We start from the raw sequence: 19,722 nt of genomic DNA on the forward strand, positions 1-19,722 counted from the left end.
GCAAGACTGGCCTGTAAGGTTCTCTGAAAGGGAAGAGTCATCCTTTATTAGATCACTAAATGAACTGAATGAAATCATTTGGAATAGTATTAATTTCAATATTCATATTTTAAAAGGGACATGCAGCACAGTTATACTTCAGAACAAAATCCTGTTCATTTTGTAAGTGTGTTGATTTTTAGTTTACTCATTTTGCCAATTTTAATCAATAGGTTTCCTCCATTTTAATAAATAATTTAAAATGAAATTTTGGAGAGTGAGGATCTACAAATCCACAAAGAAATGGATTTTCTAGGTTGCATGTTAATCCCACCTGCAAAAGAGTTTCAGGTAATTAGCAGTGTTGGTCTGCAGTAGAACAGCAAGATTCTAGTCTAGGAGTGCCTTGAAATGCAACAAGATTTTCAAAATATAAGCTTTCAAGAGTCAAAGTTCTGAAGAAGTGAGCATTGACTCCCAAAAATGTATACCCTGAACATCTTGTTGATCTTTAAGGCACTACTTGACTAGAATCTTGTCTCCCCATTCCCTGAGACAATGCACACTGAGGTTTGCAGTTATCTGAGTTTATCAAGGAGAAAAGGAGATATACCTGTTCCTGATAGTGCCTACCCTACATTGTGTTCTAGACTGCAGCCTATTTACTTTGACCCATAGGACTGAATGGGAGCCACTAAAAATCAAGCTAGGATCATCTCATAGCCCTGCCATGGGTTCCATTTCTTGGTCAAGCTTGACTACAATTGAATGAAAGCAGAATGCAATACAATTCCCACCCCTACACCCATTTTCTTTTTAATGGTAATAATAGAGTTAGCAGAGATACTTTCAGACACCTAGACCGATTGTTCAGGTTGACTTCAACACCCATGCTCAATGCTCCACATCAGGGCTAGCCCAGGAATTTGTAGCTTCCCTGACAGCCCTGGGCCTCTGTCAAATAGTGACAGTGACATACATAAGAGAGGCCACATTTTGGACTTAATATTCTGCACTGAGCCTTTGAAGGAAGATCTTGTTTAAGGGTTGGAGATTTGGCCTGAACCATGGTCCAACCATTATCTACAGAAGATAAAAATGAATATGACTCTGACACCCTGCAAAAGGGGGTGGGGGCATTAAAATGGCTCTCCTGGACCCTTCTAGATCCCCAAATACCCTAGGGGATCTTAAGATTCCAAACACATGCTCTATTGAAACTGCAATAGGAGCTTGGAATGCAAAGCTCCTTGAAGCTATTGACAACATTGCTCGTCAGCTCTTCCGTTGGTAGTTTACAGTGAAGCTGGGTGACCTAAAGGAGGCTGGATGATATCTAGAAAGATGCTGTAGGACAACGTGTGCTGAAACTGACAAAGCATGCTCCAGAGCCCACTGGAAGTTCTACAAAGCAGTGATGAGAGCAGCAAAGAAACATTTCTCTGCAACCATTTCATCAGCTAGTTCATGACCATTCCAACTGTTCAAGGTATCTCAACATCTAACTCAAGAACAGATAATTAGCTCTCATGCCTTCGCACTTTTTTGCCAATAAAATAGCACAGATTCACTCCGATCTGGATGCCAACTGTAATATAGGCAAGGTGGAAGAAATACACCATCCGGTTCACATATGGACCACTTTGAACCAGTTGCAGCAATATGTATTGACAGAATCCTGGCATCTATGAAGGCTACTACCTGTGCAAACAAACTGAAACTGAATCCGGACAAGACAGATGTAACACTGGTTGGGAAGGAAGGTATTTGAAGGACATTGTACTCCTCACTTTCAATGGAGTTTGTCTGATACTTGCAGACTCAGCCTAGCTGCTTTGGAAGGAGACTCTATGGCATTATAGCCCTCTGAGGTCCCTTCCATCCCCAAATCCTGCTTTCCCAAGGCTGTACCCCCAGGTCTACAAGAATTTCTCAACCAAGAGTTGAAAGCCATAGTGCTGTTGCTTTCCTGCCCTCCTTCTGAGCTTCATGAAGACGTCTGTCTGGTTTGGCATCAGGATGCTGTGCTGAGCAGGTGACATTCATGTAATTTGGTAGAGCTGTTTTATGTGTATGGTTAGGTATTATTTGCCTTTGTCCATAATAGGGACCCAATGCAACCTAGGGGTTATACTGGATCCAGTGTTCCTGCTAGAAAAGCAAATGCAGGCAGTTGCAAAAAATGCTTTCCACAAGATGGCCCCCAACCTGAACACAGCCAATCTCGCCACCTGTTCTTTTCCCCCATTCAGATGCTGCCATTGATATTTGGAAACATGCATGTATTTTAATAAACGGGATAAGCTATCACTCAGATCTCTGTTGTGGAGTGTTTGGCTTTTCTTAAAGCCTTTTTCATATTTATACACCTTCTGGTAATGTGAAGCTTCCGGCTCTGAAGTTGTCTGATACCCAGTGCTGGCTATCTCTGCTAATATCTTCTCAAAAGATTATTATTGGCAAAGCATTGCCCAAATTGTATTTTTGAAGGTTATCAAAAAGAGACCTTGAGAAACATGGCTTTTAGTAAGAACAAGACAAGCTGGCAGTCATTTTAAACTGTCATCTCTAATTCCCCCAGTTAGGCTCACATACAAAGCTGAAGTCAGTCAGGCATAAATGGAATTACTTTCTACTCATTATCACAACAGGCCTTCAAGAACACTTCAATAAGCAACACATATCAACTTCCATCCATAAAGGCAACTAAGTTTTTTCAGAATGTATCTTCTTAAGAAACTGTTTTGCCCTGTACATGATGGTTAGAGAGGATGCTATTTGAAAAAATGAACATTAAGTGTACATTAAATTCATTCAACATCTGGAGATTTTTGTAGGGAAACATTATTATAACTGTGAAACACTGAAATGGCACATACTGGCAGCTGAACAAAATCAACACACCTATTTCACTCCCACTGCCACCATCCTGAACACTCCACAGGATGATGCTGCTCTCAGAGGCAACAGCAACCATTTTATCTTTATCGCCATGTGGGCCCCCAACAACCTTGGCATTCAGAGCCACACGCTCAATTGTCCAGTCTAAATATGGACTTGTAAACACCTGTTGCCATCCAGAGGATTCTTTGATTCTAAGAGAAAGAGAAATATTTTTAAAATAAGCACAAGTTTCTGAAAACAAGTTCGAGAAATACCCCACATTCCGAACAAGTATAAATTACAGTAAGTTCTATGGAGCATGAAAATTATTTGCATTATATACCTTAAATAACTTCAGCAAGACAGAAATAGTACCTATTTAAAGTCAGAAATCTAAAATTTAGACAAATGCTCCAATTAATAATTGGAGCATTTATGGTTTATGGCTTTATAGATTTATGGCGACCTACCAATTCTGAACTTACCTACTAATGTATAGCCTTTAGAGTGAATGAAACACACAGCTTGCCCAGTATTCGAAACCCATGAGCATCTAATATGGAAAATTGCAAGAATCGCCCTCCAATGGGAAGGAGGATGAGATTCAATAAATTATTAGCACTACAGTGATAATCATCTTTTGCACACATACATGCTTATGGATGATTATGAAAACAGGTTGAGGAATTTATTCTTGTTTAAAACACCGAAAAGAGTCTAGGCACTTTGAAGTAATAACACACAGCTAGCCTTGCTGCACAGGTTTTAAAGAAACCAATTTTCTTTTAACAAACAAATAAAACCCAGATATAATCAGGAAAGAGAAGATTTGGGAGACAGCATATCCTAAAGCAGCGATGGCGAACCTATGGCACGCGTGCCACAGCTGGCACGCAGAGCCCTCTCTGTGGGCACGTGAGCCAAGTTGCCGATCGCTAGGTCCAGGGCTCATCTGGAGGGGGAACCCCTGGAAAGGCGTTCCAGTAGCTCTGAGCAGAGATCACATGGGTTTTGGCCCTGCCCATGTGATTCCTTTTCCTCAAGGCTGCCTCCCTGCTGCCCGTCTCTTTAGCAGCAGGAAGCGGAGGCAGCAGCTGGGCTGCTGGGGCTGGCTTTCTAAAGAAGAGTAAGCTGCTTTGATTTAATTTGCATTACTTTCAGTCACGGCTCTTGAGTGAGTGAGTGAGAGAGAGCTTGCAAGCCAGGCTGCTGGTGTAAAGAAGGGCAAACTGCTTTGATTTAACTTGCTTTACTTTCATTCGTGGCTCCTGAGTGAGTGAGTGAGTGAGTGAGTGCTTGCAAGCAGGGCTGCTGGTGTAAAGAAGGGCAAACTGCTTTGATTTAACTTGCTTTACTTTCATTCGTGGCTCCTGAGTGAGTGAGAGAGTGAGAGAGAGAGAGAGAGAGAGATGTTGATTAGTTCGGACAACTGTATGAGTTGTTTTTTCTTAACTAAAACCTCAGTATTCAGGTTTAATTGTAGTGCTGGCACTTTGAAATAAATACGTTGGTTTTGTGTTGCAGTTTGGGCACTTGGGCTCAAAAAGGTTCGCTATCACTGTCCTAAAGGAATAGCACCCCCCCTCCCCAAAATAAGAGTTCAAACAATTCTTGAAGAGCATGTTTCCAAGAGATTAAAAATGTACAGGACACCAAAGTAAGTCTCAACATATTCCCAAATACATTTCTTCAACAATTTTCTAACTATAGCGTAGTATTCTAGGGAGTTTCATAGAACAAGAATTCTAAATTAAAAAGGACTTATGCAGCATTCCTCAGGTGTCCAAAAAACTGCAGAAATAATCTTGATAGTAGCAGCAAACACCTCACTTTAAACACCACAGTAAGTTATTCCTTATGTTAGGAATAGTTCCGGCACTAACCGCAACCATAAAAATATTAATGATGTGTTAAATCACTGAGTAAGTACATCATCAAAATCTAGTCGTGTCAACTTGTTTGAAAACTCACAGAAACAAAGGGGAGGGAAGAGAAGGGCGCTTCAAGTCTAAATATACTTGCAGTTTTGGAGAACGTGGAGTAGCTTGAAATGACAAACCTATACAGACATTCTTGTGTGAAAAGTGTGGAGCAGGTCTTTTGAACTACACTGTCAACTGCAGTCTAACTGCTTACTATTTAATATACAGGTATACTGTTTGCACTAGAGTGGTTGGTTAAAATAGCAAATCATACCCAGCATGACTACTTTTACAATGATTAACACATCTAAACCAACAGTATTTGACAACAGTGCCTATTCCTGGATTAGCAGTATTAACTGCCCCTTCTGCTGTGAGCAGACCCTGTTTGATACACTGAACCACCATCATGATTTTGACTGCAGCAACCCACGCCTAATGCACTAATCCTAGCACTGTGACTCTCGGGATTTTACCTTAAGAGGGAACAGACACACATATTGTTCAAGTAAAAGGATCATCATCTCTCATACTTTAATAAACCCTGCCCCATTAAACAGCAAGTTACAAATAATGTTTAAAAAATTAAACAGAAACATGGCATTACTGCCCATCTCATTCTTACCTATAACAAACTGCAAAATGTGCATATGCTGCCACAATCCAGTTGTGATGACCAGCTACTATCAAAACTTTGCGTGGATCCACAGGAAACCCTTAAAACAAAACAAAACAAACAAAAACATACAGCCGATTTTAAGTAAAAGAATGGACAGTAGTACTTCTCTAAATTCTCTTTATCACGATTATTTTATTTTTAGAGTATATGAAACTCTACAGTTAGACAGCCCCTCATGGCTTACCAGTTCGAACCCATTTTCCAGCATGGGGGTAGTGGTGGTAGTGGAGTGCCAGCTCCTCTTTACATACCCTTGGGATTCAAGCTAGGAAGAATTATGGACAGATTAAGACTGCTTCGTGCTTGAGGCCAGGGTGAGATTGCTTATAACAATGGCATGCTTCTAGCAGCCCAGTAGACAGAGTTCCTGCACTGACAGCAGGTCTTTAAAAAGGCTTAAATCAGCCTTTTAATAAACAAATCCCAGCTGAACCCAATTTTCTTACATCTTTATTTTTGGGAAGTGGAGTGTTAAATAAGGGTTTGCTATTGCCCAATATTTTTAAACAGAATTTGGCACCGACTACAAAAGGAGGCTACAAACCCTGGTTAGTAGTGGCCATGCCTAACATTAGGACAAACACAGTTGGGGAGGAAGGGATTCAGGGAAAGAAAGAATATACATTTCCATAGTCTGTGAGCACATCACTGTTAAGGGATGGAAACAGTACAGTCTTCTCTTCCGCCTCCCCAACCCATGACTAGCAGAAGTAGCATACATTATATAAACAAACTTATTTATGTAATTTTCAAAGGCAGTAGAGTGCCACTAGCTATACGGGATCTGCAGTGGGGGTTCTGGCTGGGAATGTGATCACTCCAGTTCTTGGCATACCCACCCAGGCTATAGACAGATGAAATGTGTTTGGTTCAGTGCTACTCAAGCCTGGGTTGAAGCTGCAGTTAAGCAATGGGAGCCACTCTTGCCATGGTGGCAATATCAGTAAAGATGCTGTCACAGCCCAGGTAGCATCCACTGCCTGAAAATGAAGGCATGCAGCATTTACATAAGCAGCCATCTACAGAAGAGGGCTGTGATGGTCTGAACTATCTCAAAAGGACACTGTCTGGAGACTATATAAAGGAGAAACAGAGTAAGTGATGGACAGCAGAGTCACTCTGGGGGAAGAGGAGGCCAAGCATCACTAACTCCCTCTCCCCTCAGTCTGAGGCTTCAGAGCAGGACTTTCCTCAAAAACAAAACAAAAACAAACAACAAAAAAACCCTGCCGCCTGAATACATTTGTAGCTTGTTATACTGTTTGCACCATTCTTCAGTCTGTAACAGACAGTCCTAAATCCTAAACAAGTCACAATGGTATACTTTTTCATGAATCAGTACCTAATTTTTGAATTTTTAGATGCAATTGTAAGCAAATTTTCTACAAAACCCTTACGTAAAAATAATGTAAAAATTTATTTACATTACTTAAAGACTGCCTTTCTCCCAGCACTCAAGACAGATTTCACAGTGTAAGTCAAATACAACAAGATGAATTAAACAAATTAAGATTACTTTCCTCACCTAGCCTGACTGCATCTTCTCCAGTACCAGCAAGTGAAGGTTGTATATTGACTCCTCGGGCCTCACTTTCAGAACAGCTCTGAAGTATTCTGTTATCAGTAGAGGCCCCTGCAGAACTGTTGATCTTACGACTTGGAATGCCTAAGGAAAAGCCAGACAATTACCTAAGTTTGGTTTACTTGGCTTCAATGAAGATTGCTATGCCTTTAGTGCTAGCTAGTGCATATTATGTTCATTCAAAATATTAACCACCATTCTGCTTTACAACTGTACTAACAATGACTTATGTACATCAAAGCCAACACCATGTAACAGAGGCTTTCAGCTTACGGACTGTAATAACTTTAGCAGGAGTAACCAGCCAAGCTCATTAAAATGAAAGACATCTCAACAGCACAAAGCACTACAATACCATATTGCAGCAGCCTTATAATTGTGCCCATACATAGTTACTTGACTTCCAGTGGAAGTATATCATGAAGTCGCATTTCCCACAGCAACTCATTTTAATTACTTTGTTAGCTCTCTATAGACTGAGAAAGAAGACAGCTCATGCGCAGCAGCGATTACAGACATATCCATGACTTATTGTGAAGCCTGGATTTGAAAGCAGTCTTCAAAGTACCGCAACTATTCTAATATGTTCACTCTTCAAAGCAATGCAAGCAGCAATGAAAGTTAGTAATGCAAGTACAGGCATTACTATCAGCAGCTGGGGAAGGATTCTGGAATCTGCTCAAGAAACAGCAGGCACACACTTAAGAAAAAAACCCTGTTAAGGGCTTGAAGCTGAAGCTTTACCATTGACATCAGCAGCCAGACACACTGAAAATGTGAGTTTTTAAACTCTTTACAAATAGCAAAAATCCAATAGACAGCTAGTTCAAAATTCCTTTGACCAACCATAAAAGCTGAAAAGTCTCCTGACTCCAGAACCAGAAAAGTTCTGAAATGTTGTTTCTTGCTGAGGACAGCAACAGAGAACAGTACATGGTTATACCTGGAGGTGGAAGATACCCATGGAAAAGGACACTTCCACATGATGAGCGCTCCAGCTCTTCACACAAGAGCAATCTTCTTACTGGAAAATAAAGAGGTGTACACTAAGAACAAGCTGTACATATGAAAAATAAAGCAGGGATTTCTTTAGTTGCTTTTTAAAAGATCAATTCCAGATTTAAAATGCCAGCTTAGAAACAACCAAATTTACAATGAAGGATCCAAATCTCCATGTGATCCTATACCATTCTAACAGCTGGCTCACAAACAGAATTAAATTGATCACCAAACTCAGACTAGAGGATAATGTTAATACATGTATTTACCTAAAGGTGTGATTCCATAAAATTCTGCTTCATGTCTCAGTACATTAATACTTACTCCTCTGCAAAAAAAGGTAGAAAACAGAATTACTATTTGAATACCATACTAAGAAGTTTTACAGAACAGAAATTAAAATTATAAACATAAGACATCAAAAATAAATCTCCAGAAGTTTCATTTTTAAGTTAACAAAACCCTGTAACCAGATAAATGAAAACAATTTCTCAAGCTCTTTATAAACAGAAACCTCACAGAAAGATACAAAGTATGAGGCACAAAACTGAAACTGTTATTCTTTGATAAGAAACATTATCATTAATAACTTTAACTGCTATTCTTGTAAGTTAGCATAAATCACAAAACTAAAAGAAACTTCCTTGCTCTATAGTAAGATACTAAGACGCTGGTTTAATACACACCTAGAGCTAGGCACGCAGACAAATGAGTATGTCTCTCTCACACAGCTGGAATAAATATGCTTCATTCACTGTACAGCTCTCATGTCTGAGGCTTCAGTCTGCTTGGTAGACTGCAGCCTTTGAGAAGCTCTTCAAAATCTCACACGAGAATGTGCTAAACCATTTGCAGAGGCTTAAGAGAACACACAGACTCTAGGAGAATTAACAGGATTCCCACTCACCTAGAACTTCTGCAAAAATCTATCACTACTGCACAAAGTTGGAACAAATGAATTATTCTAACACTTACACGGGTCTTTTTCTGACATTCCTACAGAAAACAGGGATAGATTTTGAAACTATTTTAAATAATTCTTTAATAGTGTTTTATAACCAGTATCCCCTTGTGTTTTTAAAATGAGAATTAAAGTAGAGTTTCTTACCGCAAGTCTAGTTCCTTTGTTCGAAGAAAATTTAAAATAGGTGCAAATGCTGCAGGATCTCGATCAATAAATATCTACAAATAAATTATATTCCATTTATTAAATCTTGCTGATCCTGACAAAGATGAACATTTTAAAGGCATGTTGACTTTAATGGCACATTTAAGCACATATCCCCACTGAAACCAACAGGAAGTATTAATGCTTAATCTGCGTACTACTGTGCCAAATATTTCATAAATTATAATACAACAAGACAACCTAGCTTCATTAAAGCAAGCTGAATCTGAAACCACTCAAAACAGTCCCCTTTCTCATTTATAAGATTTCCTACAAAAGCATAATACCAGCCTCAGTGAGCCTGAGTCTCAGATAAGTTTCATCCCTGAGATAGCACCCCTAAAACAATACTGATCTATCCAAAGGGCTATTGAGAAAGCTTGTGATTTCACCCCAAGTAGAATTTTTAGGGAAAGTGACACCTAAACAAGGTGTAACTTAATCCGCTTCGGATTCGGGTATCTGAATCGCTTCGGAATGCTCCGTAAAGATTGGGAGCACTCTGAAATGATTCAGGGGGCTGGGTTTTCTCCCAGCACTCCCACCCCCCCAGTCCCCTCCAACCCACTTACCTGGCCGGGTAGGGAAGGCCAGAGCCACCACCTCCTCCACTGCCGTGCCACCTGCTTTGGGCCCATAGCGGCCCGCAGGGTGACCAGAAAGGCCAGATCCGGCGGTGCATAGCACCGCAGGGTGGCAGGGAACGCCTTTTCGGCCTCTTACGCCACCGCGCGGGCCCACAGGGCAGCAGAGAAGGCTGGGGCCGCCTCCTCTGGCCCTTCCTGCCCCTCAAATGGCCGCTGCAGCAGCCATTTGAGGGACAGGAAGGCCCTTTTTGGCCTCCTCAGCACAGGCCAGCAGGGCAGGGGAGAAGGTCTGAACCGCCTCCTTCGGCCCTTCCAGCCCCTCAAATGGCCGCCATTTTGGCCTCCTCTGCTGCCGCGCAGGCCCACAGGGCAGCGGAGAAAGCCAGAGCCGACGCTGCCAGGCTGTGGCCTCCACCACCGCAGCAGCAGAGCCAAGGTAAGTGGGGGGTTGGGGCTGGGGGCTGGAGTTGTGGGGTTTGGGGTGTTTAAAGGGCCCTTTCCTGCCACCATGCTGGCCCTGATTCGGGAATCTCAAATCTTTATAAATAGGGTCCAATTCGGGTATTTTATCCTAATCGGAAACCTGAAGCACACACCCCTAATAAAGACATACCCAAGCTCAGCCAGTGACCTTTATGGATGAGAGTGGATCTGAAACAAGGTCTCCATGGAAGACTTTCAATATTTACTTCACTGTATCATATTGATTCTTTGGTTTACTGGAAATTATTTTTTTTCATCTTCGTGGCTTCTGTGCAGGCACATGAGGGGACTGTGCAGGCCAGTCAGAGAACTTTCCAGAGCTTTTTAGAAGACTAGGCGCACCCCTCCTCTCTTTGGCACTTTTCCACCAAAAACATCACATGACCAGGAGAAGGCGCACTATTCCCTCAGTTCTCTTTTTGCTGCTGCAAAGAGGATCTCCATTGGTGTTCTCTGCTCTTCCTTCACCTCATCCCTGAGGCTGAGGATAATTTTTTCTTTTAAAAAGTTTTTAACCCTCAATAGACATTCTAATGAAGAATACAACCACATTACCACATTTAAAGAAGAAAACTTTCCTTTTGTTGTTATGCCTCATGAAAGGGCTCGTCAAGATGCTGGAAAACGCCAGTCTGTTTAAAGAAACCTGCTCTATCCTGGACACCCTTGATTACCCTTTCCACATCCTAAACCTACCATGGTCAAACCTGATTAGTACTTGGATGGGAGATGTCCAAGCAAGTCCAGGGTCACTATGCTGAGGAAGGCAAGAATAAACCATGTCTGAAAGTATCTTGCCTTAAATACTGTTATAAGTTGGCTGCGTCTTGATGGAACTTTTTATGACCAATCCTATTACATTGCTTATTAGATGCCCCATCCTACTGACTGCATTGACTACAATGTGTAATCTGCCGTGAGTTTCAGTAAGATAGACTATAAATAACCTCCCTCTTGAATACACAGCTTAACATGGTGACAGCTTAAGAAGCTGAAACACCAGACTAAGATAAATCCACCCCCTTCAGGAATCAATGGTCACGTCAGCAGCAGAGAATTGTATATTCCAAAGGGGATGGGAGCAGAGGAATTCTTGAAGGTTAGTTAATGGGCAGCAGCAGTAGCGGAATGCAATATTGGTGGAGGATCTTTCTCAGACAACAGCAGTGTCACTTCAGCTAACCTGATTAGTACTGCACAGAAGAAAGGCAATGGTAAACCACTATTGCTAATCTTTTACCTTGAAAACCCTATGATGAAACAAACCAAAATAAAAGAAGATATAGTGCTGGAAGACAGGACCCTCCAGGTTGAATGGCACTCAATTGGCTACTAGAGAAGAGCTGAGGACAAGTACAAATAGCACTATTCTTATGGCTGAGACTGGATTAAAGCTGAAAGAATGTCCAGATGCAGATGGGAATAGATACAAAAGGAACGTCCAAAGCTGTGTGACACACATAACAGGAACATGGAACATGAGAAGTATGAAGCCAGGTAAGCTAGGAATCATAAAACAAAAAAAAGAGGAAAGTTTAAACACTGCAGTCCTGGATGTGAGTGAACTAATGTGGACTGACTCAGGAAATTTTCAGCCACAAAACCACAAAGTGTTTTACTGTGGAAATGACAAACTCAAAAGAAAAAGTGTTGCTCTAATAGTGAGGCAAGACATAGCACAAGCAGTCGAGAGCTACAATGCAGTCTGACCAATTAATATCAATAAGACCTGGCAACATAACCATCATTCAAGTTTATACCCCAACTACAGATGCTGAGGTGGAAGAAATTGAAAACTTGTATGCAGATGTCCAGAAATAAATTGATCATACATCTAAATAAGATATGCTGATAATCAAACATTGTTGGAAAATTTGGACTAGGATCATGAAATGAAGCAGGATAGCAACTCAGAATTTTGTGAAGCTAACAATGTGTTAATTGCTAACACATGCTTCAGGAAACCAAAAAGATGATTGTATACGTGGAAATCACTGGAAGACCAATAAAGGAACCAAATAGATTACATAATTAGAAGCAAAAGATGGAGAAGCTCTATTCTCTCTGCTAAACCAACACTAGGAACTGATTGTGATGCAAGATCATAAGTTGCTAATATTAAAAATCAGAATAAAGCTGAAGAGAAACATTAAAAGAATCATACTGCCAAAATACAATCTAAATAATATTCCTGAAGAATTTAAAGACCAAGTAAGGAACAGATTTGCAATACTAAGTTTAATTGATCATGAGCCAGAAGAACTATGGCTGAAACCAGAGATATTATCAAGGAAGAATGTGCATATTCCCATAGCTAAAAGAAAGGCGAAACCTAAATAGATGACTGAGGAAATTCTCAGAATTGCTAAAGACAGCCAAGAAGCAAAAGGTGACAAAAATACAGTCAGAATTCGAAATGCAGTTTTTCAGCGACTTGCAGACAGAGACAAAGAAATCTATTATAATAACCAGAGCAAAGAAATAGAAGAGAACAACAAAAAAAGAAGAACAAGAGATATGTTTCACAAGATCTGAGAAATCCAAGGGAAATTCAAGCTATGGCTCGGGATACTGAAAGATCAACACGGAAATGCAGTATCTGATCAGGACAAAATAAAGGAAAGATGGAACCAATACACTGAAGAACTACACTAGTGGCCAAAATTGTGGAAACCTTTTGGAAAAAGTGCATTTTTGAGGTTTGTTGGCTCATAACACCACTTTACTTTGGAGTAATACCATAAAATTATATATCAATGGAAAGATAATTTAATCAAGAATGTAATGCAACAAAGTTTGTTCAATTATCTGTATTCTATCAAATGTTATCGCCAAATAACCAGGAAAAGGAATCACAACTTGCTTAGGTTGATATGAAGTAGCTTTCCTTCATTTGAATGTAGCCAATGAGCATGAGTCTTTAGAGAGCCAATCAGGTGTCATCTTGTTTTGGCACTGAGCCAATCGGGTCACAGTAGGATTCAGCTACTGATGTCATGTATTGGAGCTGAGAGGAGGTCATTTGTCAGTGTGTTATGTGATTGCTATCAAGTTGGTAGGTTTGTTTTGTGTTCTTTCATTTAGTGAGCTTGTAAAACGTAATAAAATTAAAGAAATGGCACAAAGAGTTGACTGGTCACCCAGAAAGCGATGTAAAATAGTACTATTAAGTGAACAAGGCTACAGTTATGAAGAAATTAGAAGAAAAATTGGTGGAAACTTAACCAAAGGTGGCATTTCTAAATTTTTGAAGAGGTATAAGGCAACTCAGTCACTACAAAACCAGACTGGTAAAGGCAGGAAAAGGTGTACACAAGCAAGGGATGATAGAAGAACTGAGAGACTGAGCATAGGTGACAGAAGAAAATCATACAGAACGAAATGGCGCAATCATACAGAACGAAAATCATATAGAACAAAATGGTGCAATTCAATGTGAAGTTGAGTGCAAGCACTGTTTGGCGCAGACTGGAGGAATTCGGTCTTAAGGCTAGAATTCCACAAAAAAAACCATTGTTATCTCTCAAACAAAGGTTGAAAAGATTAAACTGGGCTAAAACCCATGTTAACTGGACAGCGGAACAATGGGACAGTGTTATTTGGAGTGATGAGACCAAAATCTCCCTGTTTGGTAGTGATGGCATAAAATACGTGAGAAGAAGAATCGGAGAAGATTTGCATCCTGATTGCATTACACCTACCATGAAACACCCAGTTAGTATTATGATATGGGGTTGTATGACATCAAAAGGTGTGGGCAGAATTTGCGTGATAAATGACAATATAAATGCCCCAAAATACATAAATGAAATACTTGAGCCCAAACAGAAGCCCTCCATACGTGATCTTTTCCAAGATAATGAAGCATTTATATTTCAACAAGATTCAGCTCCATGTCATGTTGCTGCTGCGTGCAAAAAGTGGTTTCAAGATAATCATATTCCACTGTTGGAATGGCCTGGGAATAGCCAAGACCTTAACTCCATCGAAAAATCTATGGAGCCGACTAAAGAAACTGGTTAGTGAGAAGCGACCCAGCAATAAAACGCAATTAATAGAAGCAATAACTCAGTCGTGGTTTCACATTATAACAGCTCCAGAACTAAAAAACTTGGTTCACTCCATGGGAAGGTGTTGTAAGGCCGTAATTAAAGCAAAAGGTTATCCAACTAAGTATTAACTGACATGGTGAGAATTGTTGTATAACTCATTTTTCTATGTGTTTCAATTTTCTTCTTTATAACTACTGTTCCAAAAAAAATGTCCTTCATAAAAGTTATTGCATTACATTCTTGATTAAATTATCTTTCCATTGATATATAATTTTATGGTATTACTAAAAAAAGTGGTGTTATGAGCCATCAAACCTCAAAAATACACTTTTTCCAAGGTTTCCACAATTTTGGCCACTAGTGTATACAGAAGAGTTGGAAGGATGACAGATACTTCAAAGAAGAATCCTTTGACAAAAAAACAGAAATCTTAGACAATCAGGTAAAAGCTGCATCCAAAGCAATTGAGAAAAACAAAGCACCTAAAGTACACAGAATACCAATAGAGCTATTTCAAGCTAAAGAAACTGAGTCTATCAAAATCTTCACAAGAACCCGGGAACAAATACAGAAAACAAAACAATGGCCCACAGACTGGAAACAGTCTACATTCCAATTCCAAAAAAGGGGGATTCCAAAGACTGCAGCAACTATGAGACTACCTCATTAATTTCCCAAATTGTAAATTAATTGTAAACAAAGTGATGCTCAAATTCTACAACAAAGACTCTTACCATATATGGAATGAGAAATGCCAGATGTTCAAGCTGGATTTAGAAAAGGAAAAAGCACTAGAGATCACATTGCAAAATTCCCATATCAGGGAATTTCAGAAGAAAATCAGTCTGTTTTATAGATTACAGCAAAGCTTTTGATTGTGTGGATCATGAAAAGTTATGGAGAGTGTTAAAAGAAACAGGGGTACCACAACATCTGATTGTATTGATGTGCAGCCTGTACTCTGGATAGATGCTACTGTTAGGACAGAATATGCAGAAACAGAATGGTTTCCAACTGGCAAAGATGTCAGACAAGGATGCATATTATCTCCTTATCTGTTCAACCTCTATGAAGAGCATATCATAAGGAAAACTGGATTAGATCTAGAAGAAGCTGGAGCGAAAACTGGTGGAAGGAACATTAACAATTTGAGATATGCAGATGATACCACACCACTGGCAGAAAATAGTGAAGACCTGAAATGATTACTGATGAAGGTTAAAGGAGAAAGCACCAAAGCAGGATTACAGCTGGACTTCAAGAAGACAAAAGTAATGACTACTGAGGAATTACACAATCTTAAAGCTGACAATGAGGAAATTGAAATTGTTCAAGATTTTCTATTCTTTGGCTCAATCAACAACCAAAAGGGAGACTGAATCTCTGGAAAAGTCAACAATGCTAGGAAAATTGGAAGATCTAAAATGAGATGGCTTGACTTAATAAAAGAACCACACCAAGTTTGCAAGATCTGAGCAAGTTTGTTAATCATGGGACATTTTGGAGGTCTTTCATTCACAGGGTCGCTATAGGTCGGAGGCGAATTGACTACACATAACACACACACACAGTCCTACATTTGGCTATGGAAATCCTATTTATTTTACATTTACATTGATTGTAACACTTTATTTTAAATCCAATATTCATATCACAAGAAACTAAAACAAAAAATACTCACAGCACCAGTTTCATCTTTCAGTGTGGAAATTCGTCCACTCAACAAACTGAAAAAGAACAAAAATAAATGTTAAGTTAAGGCATAAGGGGGTGGAATTAAAGAAGAATTAACAGCTTATCATGTTTTATATATTAATAAAGATTGAAGAATGGAATGCCTGTGGCAGAACTACAAGATATGACAGAATTCCAGAATTCCAAACAGTGTTGTATTTCTCATAAAGCTTGGGCAGGGTATTTTGCAGGTATGGAAGAGATAAAATCACTCCTGTCTGTGATTCTCTTGTGCCAAGTATATCCTGAAACTCAGCATTCACTTAATTTTGGCAAACAGGATTGAGAATCAGAGTTGCCACCATCCAGGTGGTAGCTGGTGATCTCCTGGAATTACAACAGATCTCCAAGCCACAGGAATCAGTTCCCCTGGAGAAAATGGCTGTTTTGGAGAGTGGACTCTATACCATTGTATCCTGCTGCGTTCCCTCCCCTCCCCAAACCCCAACCTTTCCAGTCGCCACCCCCCAAATATCAAGAAATTTCCCAACCTAGAGCTGGCACTCCTATTGAGAACCCACATTTGCTGAGATAACACGAAGGTCTAACCTCATTTTTTTACTGCCTTAAATTCAGGAAAGCATTTCTTAGTTCAAAGTACACCCATTAGATGTAAATATCACGTCTAGTCTCATCAAAGCTTAATGGACATACATATCATATGAGACTGGCATGAAATAACTATTTTCTTTAATTTAATAATAAACAACATTGAAGCTGCATCATGAGAAAAATGACAGGGGCAGTTTTGTGCTTCATCTTTTGCTCCCCTACCTTCCCCCACCATCTCCCTGCAATCCTGATCCTCAGGTTACTTTTGTACATTTGCAAGCTGAAGTCAAATAAATCAAAACCTGGGTTCAGCTTCAGCAGTATTTTTTACCTCTCTGGTTCAATTCCAGTTTAGACACTACCTTAAAAAGTAGTTTTGGTGAACTGCTTCAAACAGATTGTGATATATTTCATGAAGAATAAGATCACACTGTTTGCATGAAATGTTACTCTCTAAAATGGGTAGGAAAAAGAGTTTTCTTTTCAGAGGGGGGTTGGATCATATTTAGCAGTTTTAATCTGATTTTATTAATCAGCCTGAAACTTTGCCTGAATTTTCTCCATAGATAGCTGTGCCTAATTTTTTTCCTCTCTGGCAGCTATTAGAAAAGACTTTCCTTGTGGGACAGAATCACTGTATATTCCTTGCCTGATTTCTTTTATGTTTGCAATTTCCTGGTGCTATGCAATCTCAACTGAGAACCACATTTCCCTTTCTTCTCTAGGCCTTGCTTTTTACCAACATTACTTTGCCTGTATTGCATTTAGGTTTTTTTAAAAAATCATGACCCTAAAAAGTAGTGCAAGTCAAACAAGTAAGATGCAATTACTCTATTTTAAGAGGCAGCATCCTCTTAGGTAGTGGCCAGAGGTGAAAACTAAAGTTAGCTACCAAGGGACAAAATACCAGAGTTACTTTATTAATCAGCTAACACAACTACACATCATCTTACCCTACATTTCAAAAACAGTTCTTTTTCATGAGGAAAGAGAGGATATAAATACAATTTTATTTTATTTATATCCTCTTTCCTCGTATATATAATTAACACATTACCTAAGAACATAACCCCCAATCCCTCCAACCTAACAAAACCTAATAACACAGCCTTCCTTCCATCCAACTTTAAAAGGTTTTATTTTTTCACTCAAAAAGCCCCACTAAATTAATAAAACAAAGAGCTATGCTTTTGAGATCTGGAATTTGTGAACTGACTTTATAGCGAGATACATGCCGACTTGGCATAATCCAGCTATGCTGGATCACGTAAGAGAATCCTGGATTGGATCTGGGGAACCAAACTCTGCTGGGTCAGATTATTTGGCCACTGGCAGCTGCAACAGAGGCTCCACGGCAGAGAGCAACAGGGCAGCAGCATGAAGTGGAGGCAAGCTTTGAACCATGGCAGGAGAGAGGTGCAAGGTTGGTGAGGGACAGCAGGCACAAGTGCCAAAAGAGCCCTTCAAGGCACCACCTGCTGCCCTTTAAATGTTGCCGCTCCAGTGAGCCTCACCCCCACCCACTTGCTTCAGCTCAGGTCTGGAAGGATTCTCTACTTTTACAAGGAGGTTCTCGGGTTGGACTTTGGACTTCTTTGGTTGGACACTGGTTCCCGTCTTTTACTTTGGTTCTGTTGAGATCTGTTGGTTCAGCTAGCAGGGGAGTGGGACGTGATTGGGACTGGCCAGGGCCAGGGGCGCCTTTCCTTAAGGTTTCCTTTTTCCTGGAAAGCCTTGGAAATGTTTCCCCATATGAAACAATGGAGAGTGCCTGGGGGCAGTTTGTTCAACAACCCTCAGAACTGGACCCTAGGATCCAATCTTCCTGAAACTTGGGGGTGGGGAGGTCTTTAGTGGACATGAAGAAGTAAGTTCCTGGAAAATCTGGTACAGTTTGCATGGAAAATGACCCCTCCCATCCTTCCAAATAATTTCCCCCATTAGGAATAACAGCCAGATAAATTCAGGATTCTCTAACCAGATTAGAGAATTTAACCCAGACTTCAGGGATAGTGAATTTTTTGCGTATCTCTGAAACACGGATCACTCCGACTTTTTGTGCGCACACCCCTAAAACGAACTTATGCTTTTTAGACTTAGTCATCAAGGAGGTGCCAAGCCAACACAAGAAGCTTCTAGCTTCAGTTCAAGAATCCTCAACATTGATGCCTTGTTGGCTGGACAACAATTAACATACAACCAAGGTTTTTACTGAGGACTATCAGAAGAATCCACCTACTATTCTGTCCTGCTAGTTCTCCTCTTCTTTTTAGATGGCTCTTTAGAAAATATAGTTTCTTAAACAATGAATGAGGTGGCATGAAGCCCTTGCTACCCTGCAAACTTGGGATCTTCCACATGCTGAGTAAATGCTCTAACACTGAGCCGTGGCGCCTCCCCTTTCCCAGTGCTGTCTCCCAGCATTGGTATTCAGAAGTTTGTTGACATGCTCATTGCTCAGAAAACGGGAACAAAACAAGATACCTTCCATTTTTAAACAGCTGAGGACAAGGCAGTGTGGAATGCTGAATAAGCTCCACAGTAGTCCACTTGATCTTACTAGGAGACTGGCAGTTACAGTTGATGTGTCTCAGAGTATAGAGTATACTTCTTTAAAAAAACAGTATATTAAAGCGTACCAAAATAAGAAGCTTCCAAGGCCTGAAACAAAAATTAGCAACCAAGTACTGGTTACCAACATGACAAGTATTTTGTCAGAAAAGTAAAGATTTGAAAAATTGCAACAGATCAACTAGATTACCTTTGACAAATAAAAAGAGAGCTGATAATTCCAACAAAAATATATAGCGAACTGAAAAACTGTGAATACTCCTCTCCCACTCACATGGCCAAGCTTTTTGTTTCTTTGTTTTTTAAGTACAGAAGAAACTATGGAAGCTTTGCTGGAACACACAGATTGCTGGAACACAAGGGATAATAGTTTTTAACTGTATCAGGTAAGTTGCCAAGACCTGATAACCTTTATCAAGAATTCATGAGAAATGAGTTAGAATGTTTGGGACTTGGTGTTGCAAACAAACCGCAAAATCTTTCAATTGTTTACTCCTCTCCCTCCCAAATACCCCTCCTCTCTCTCAACAT

General features: G+C 40.0%; 1 protein-coding gene across 1 annotated transcript in view; it reads right to left on the reverse strand.

The window, feature by feature from the left end:
• KCTD3 (potassium channel tetramerization domain containing 3) overlaps positions 1-19,722 on the reverse strand; it is a 52,420-nt gene that overhangs the window by 19,805 nt on the left and 12,893 nt on the right. Inside the window, exons 3-9 of the mRNA XM_054981315.1 lie at positions 16,016-16,061; positions 9,153-9,226; positions 8,314-8,372; positions 7,989-8,069; positions 6,989-7,129; positions 5,410-5,500; positions 2,884-3,074 (exon numbers count right to left, since the gene is read on the reverse strand). Coding sequence (XP_054837290.1) covers positions 2,884-3,074; positions 5,410-5,500; positions 6,989-7,129; positions 7,989-8,069; positions 8,314-8,372; positions 9,153-9,226; positions 16,016-16,061 — 683 coding nt within the window. The remainder of the gene's footprint in view (positions 1-2,883; positions 3,075-5,409; positions 5,501-6,988; positions 7,130-7,988; positions 8,070-8,313; positions 8,373-9,152; positions 9,227-16,015; positions 16,062-19,722) is intronic.

The sequence above is a fragment of the Eublepharis macularius genome, chromosome 1 (genome assembly GCF_028583425.1).
Source record: "Eublepharis macularius isolate TG4126 chromosome 1, MPM_Emac_v1.0, whole genome shotgun sequence".
Taxonomy (NCBI): domain Eukaryota; kingdom Metazoa; phylum Chordata; class Lepidosauria; order Squamata; family Eublepharidae; genus Eublepharis; species Eublepharis macularius.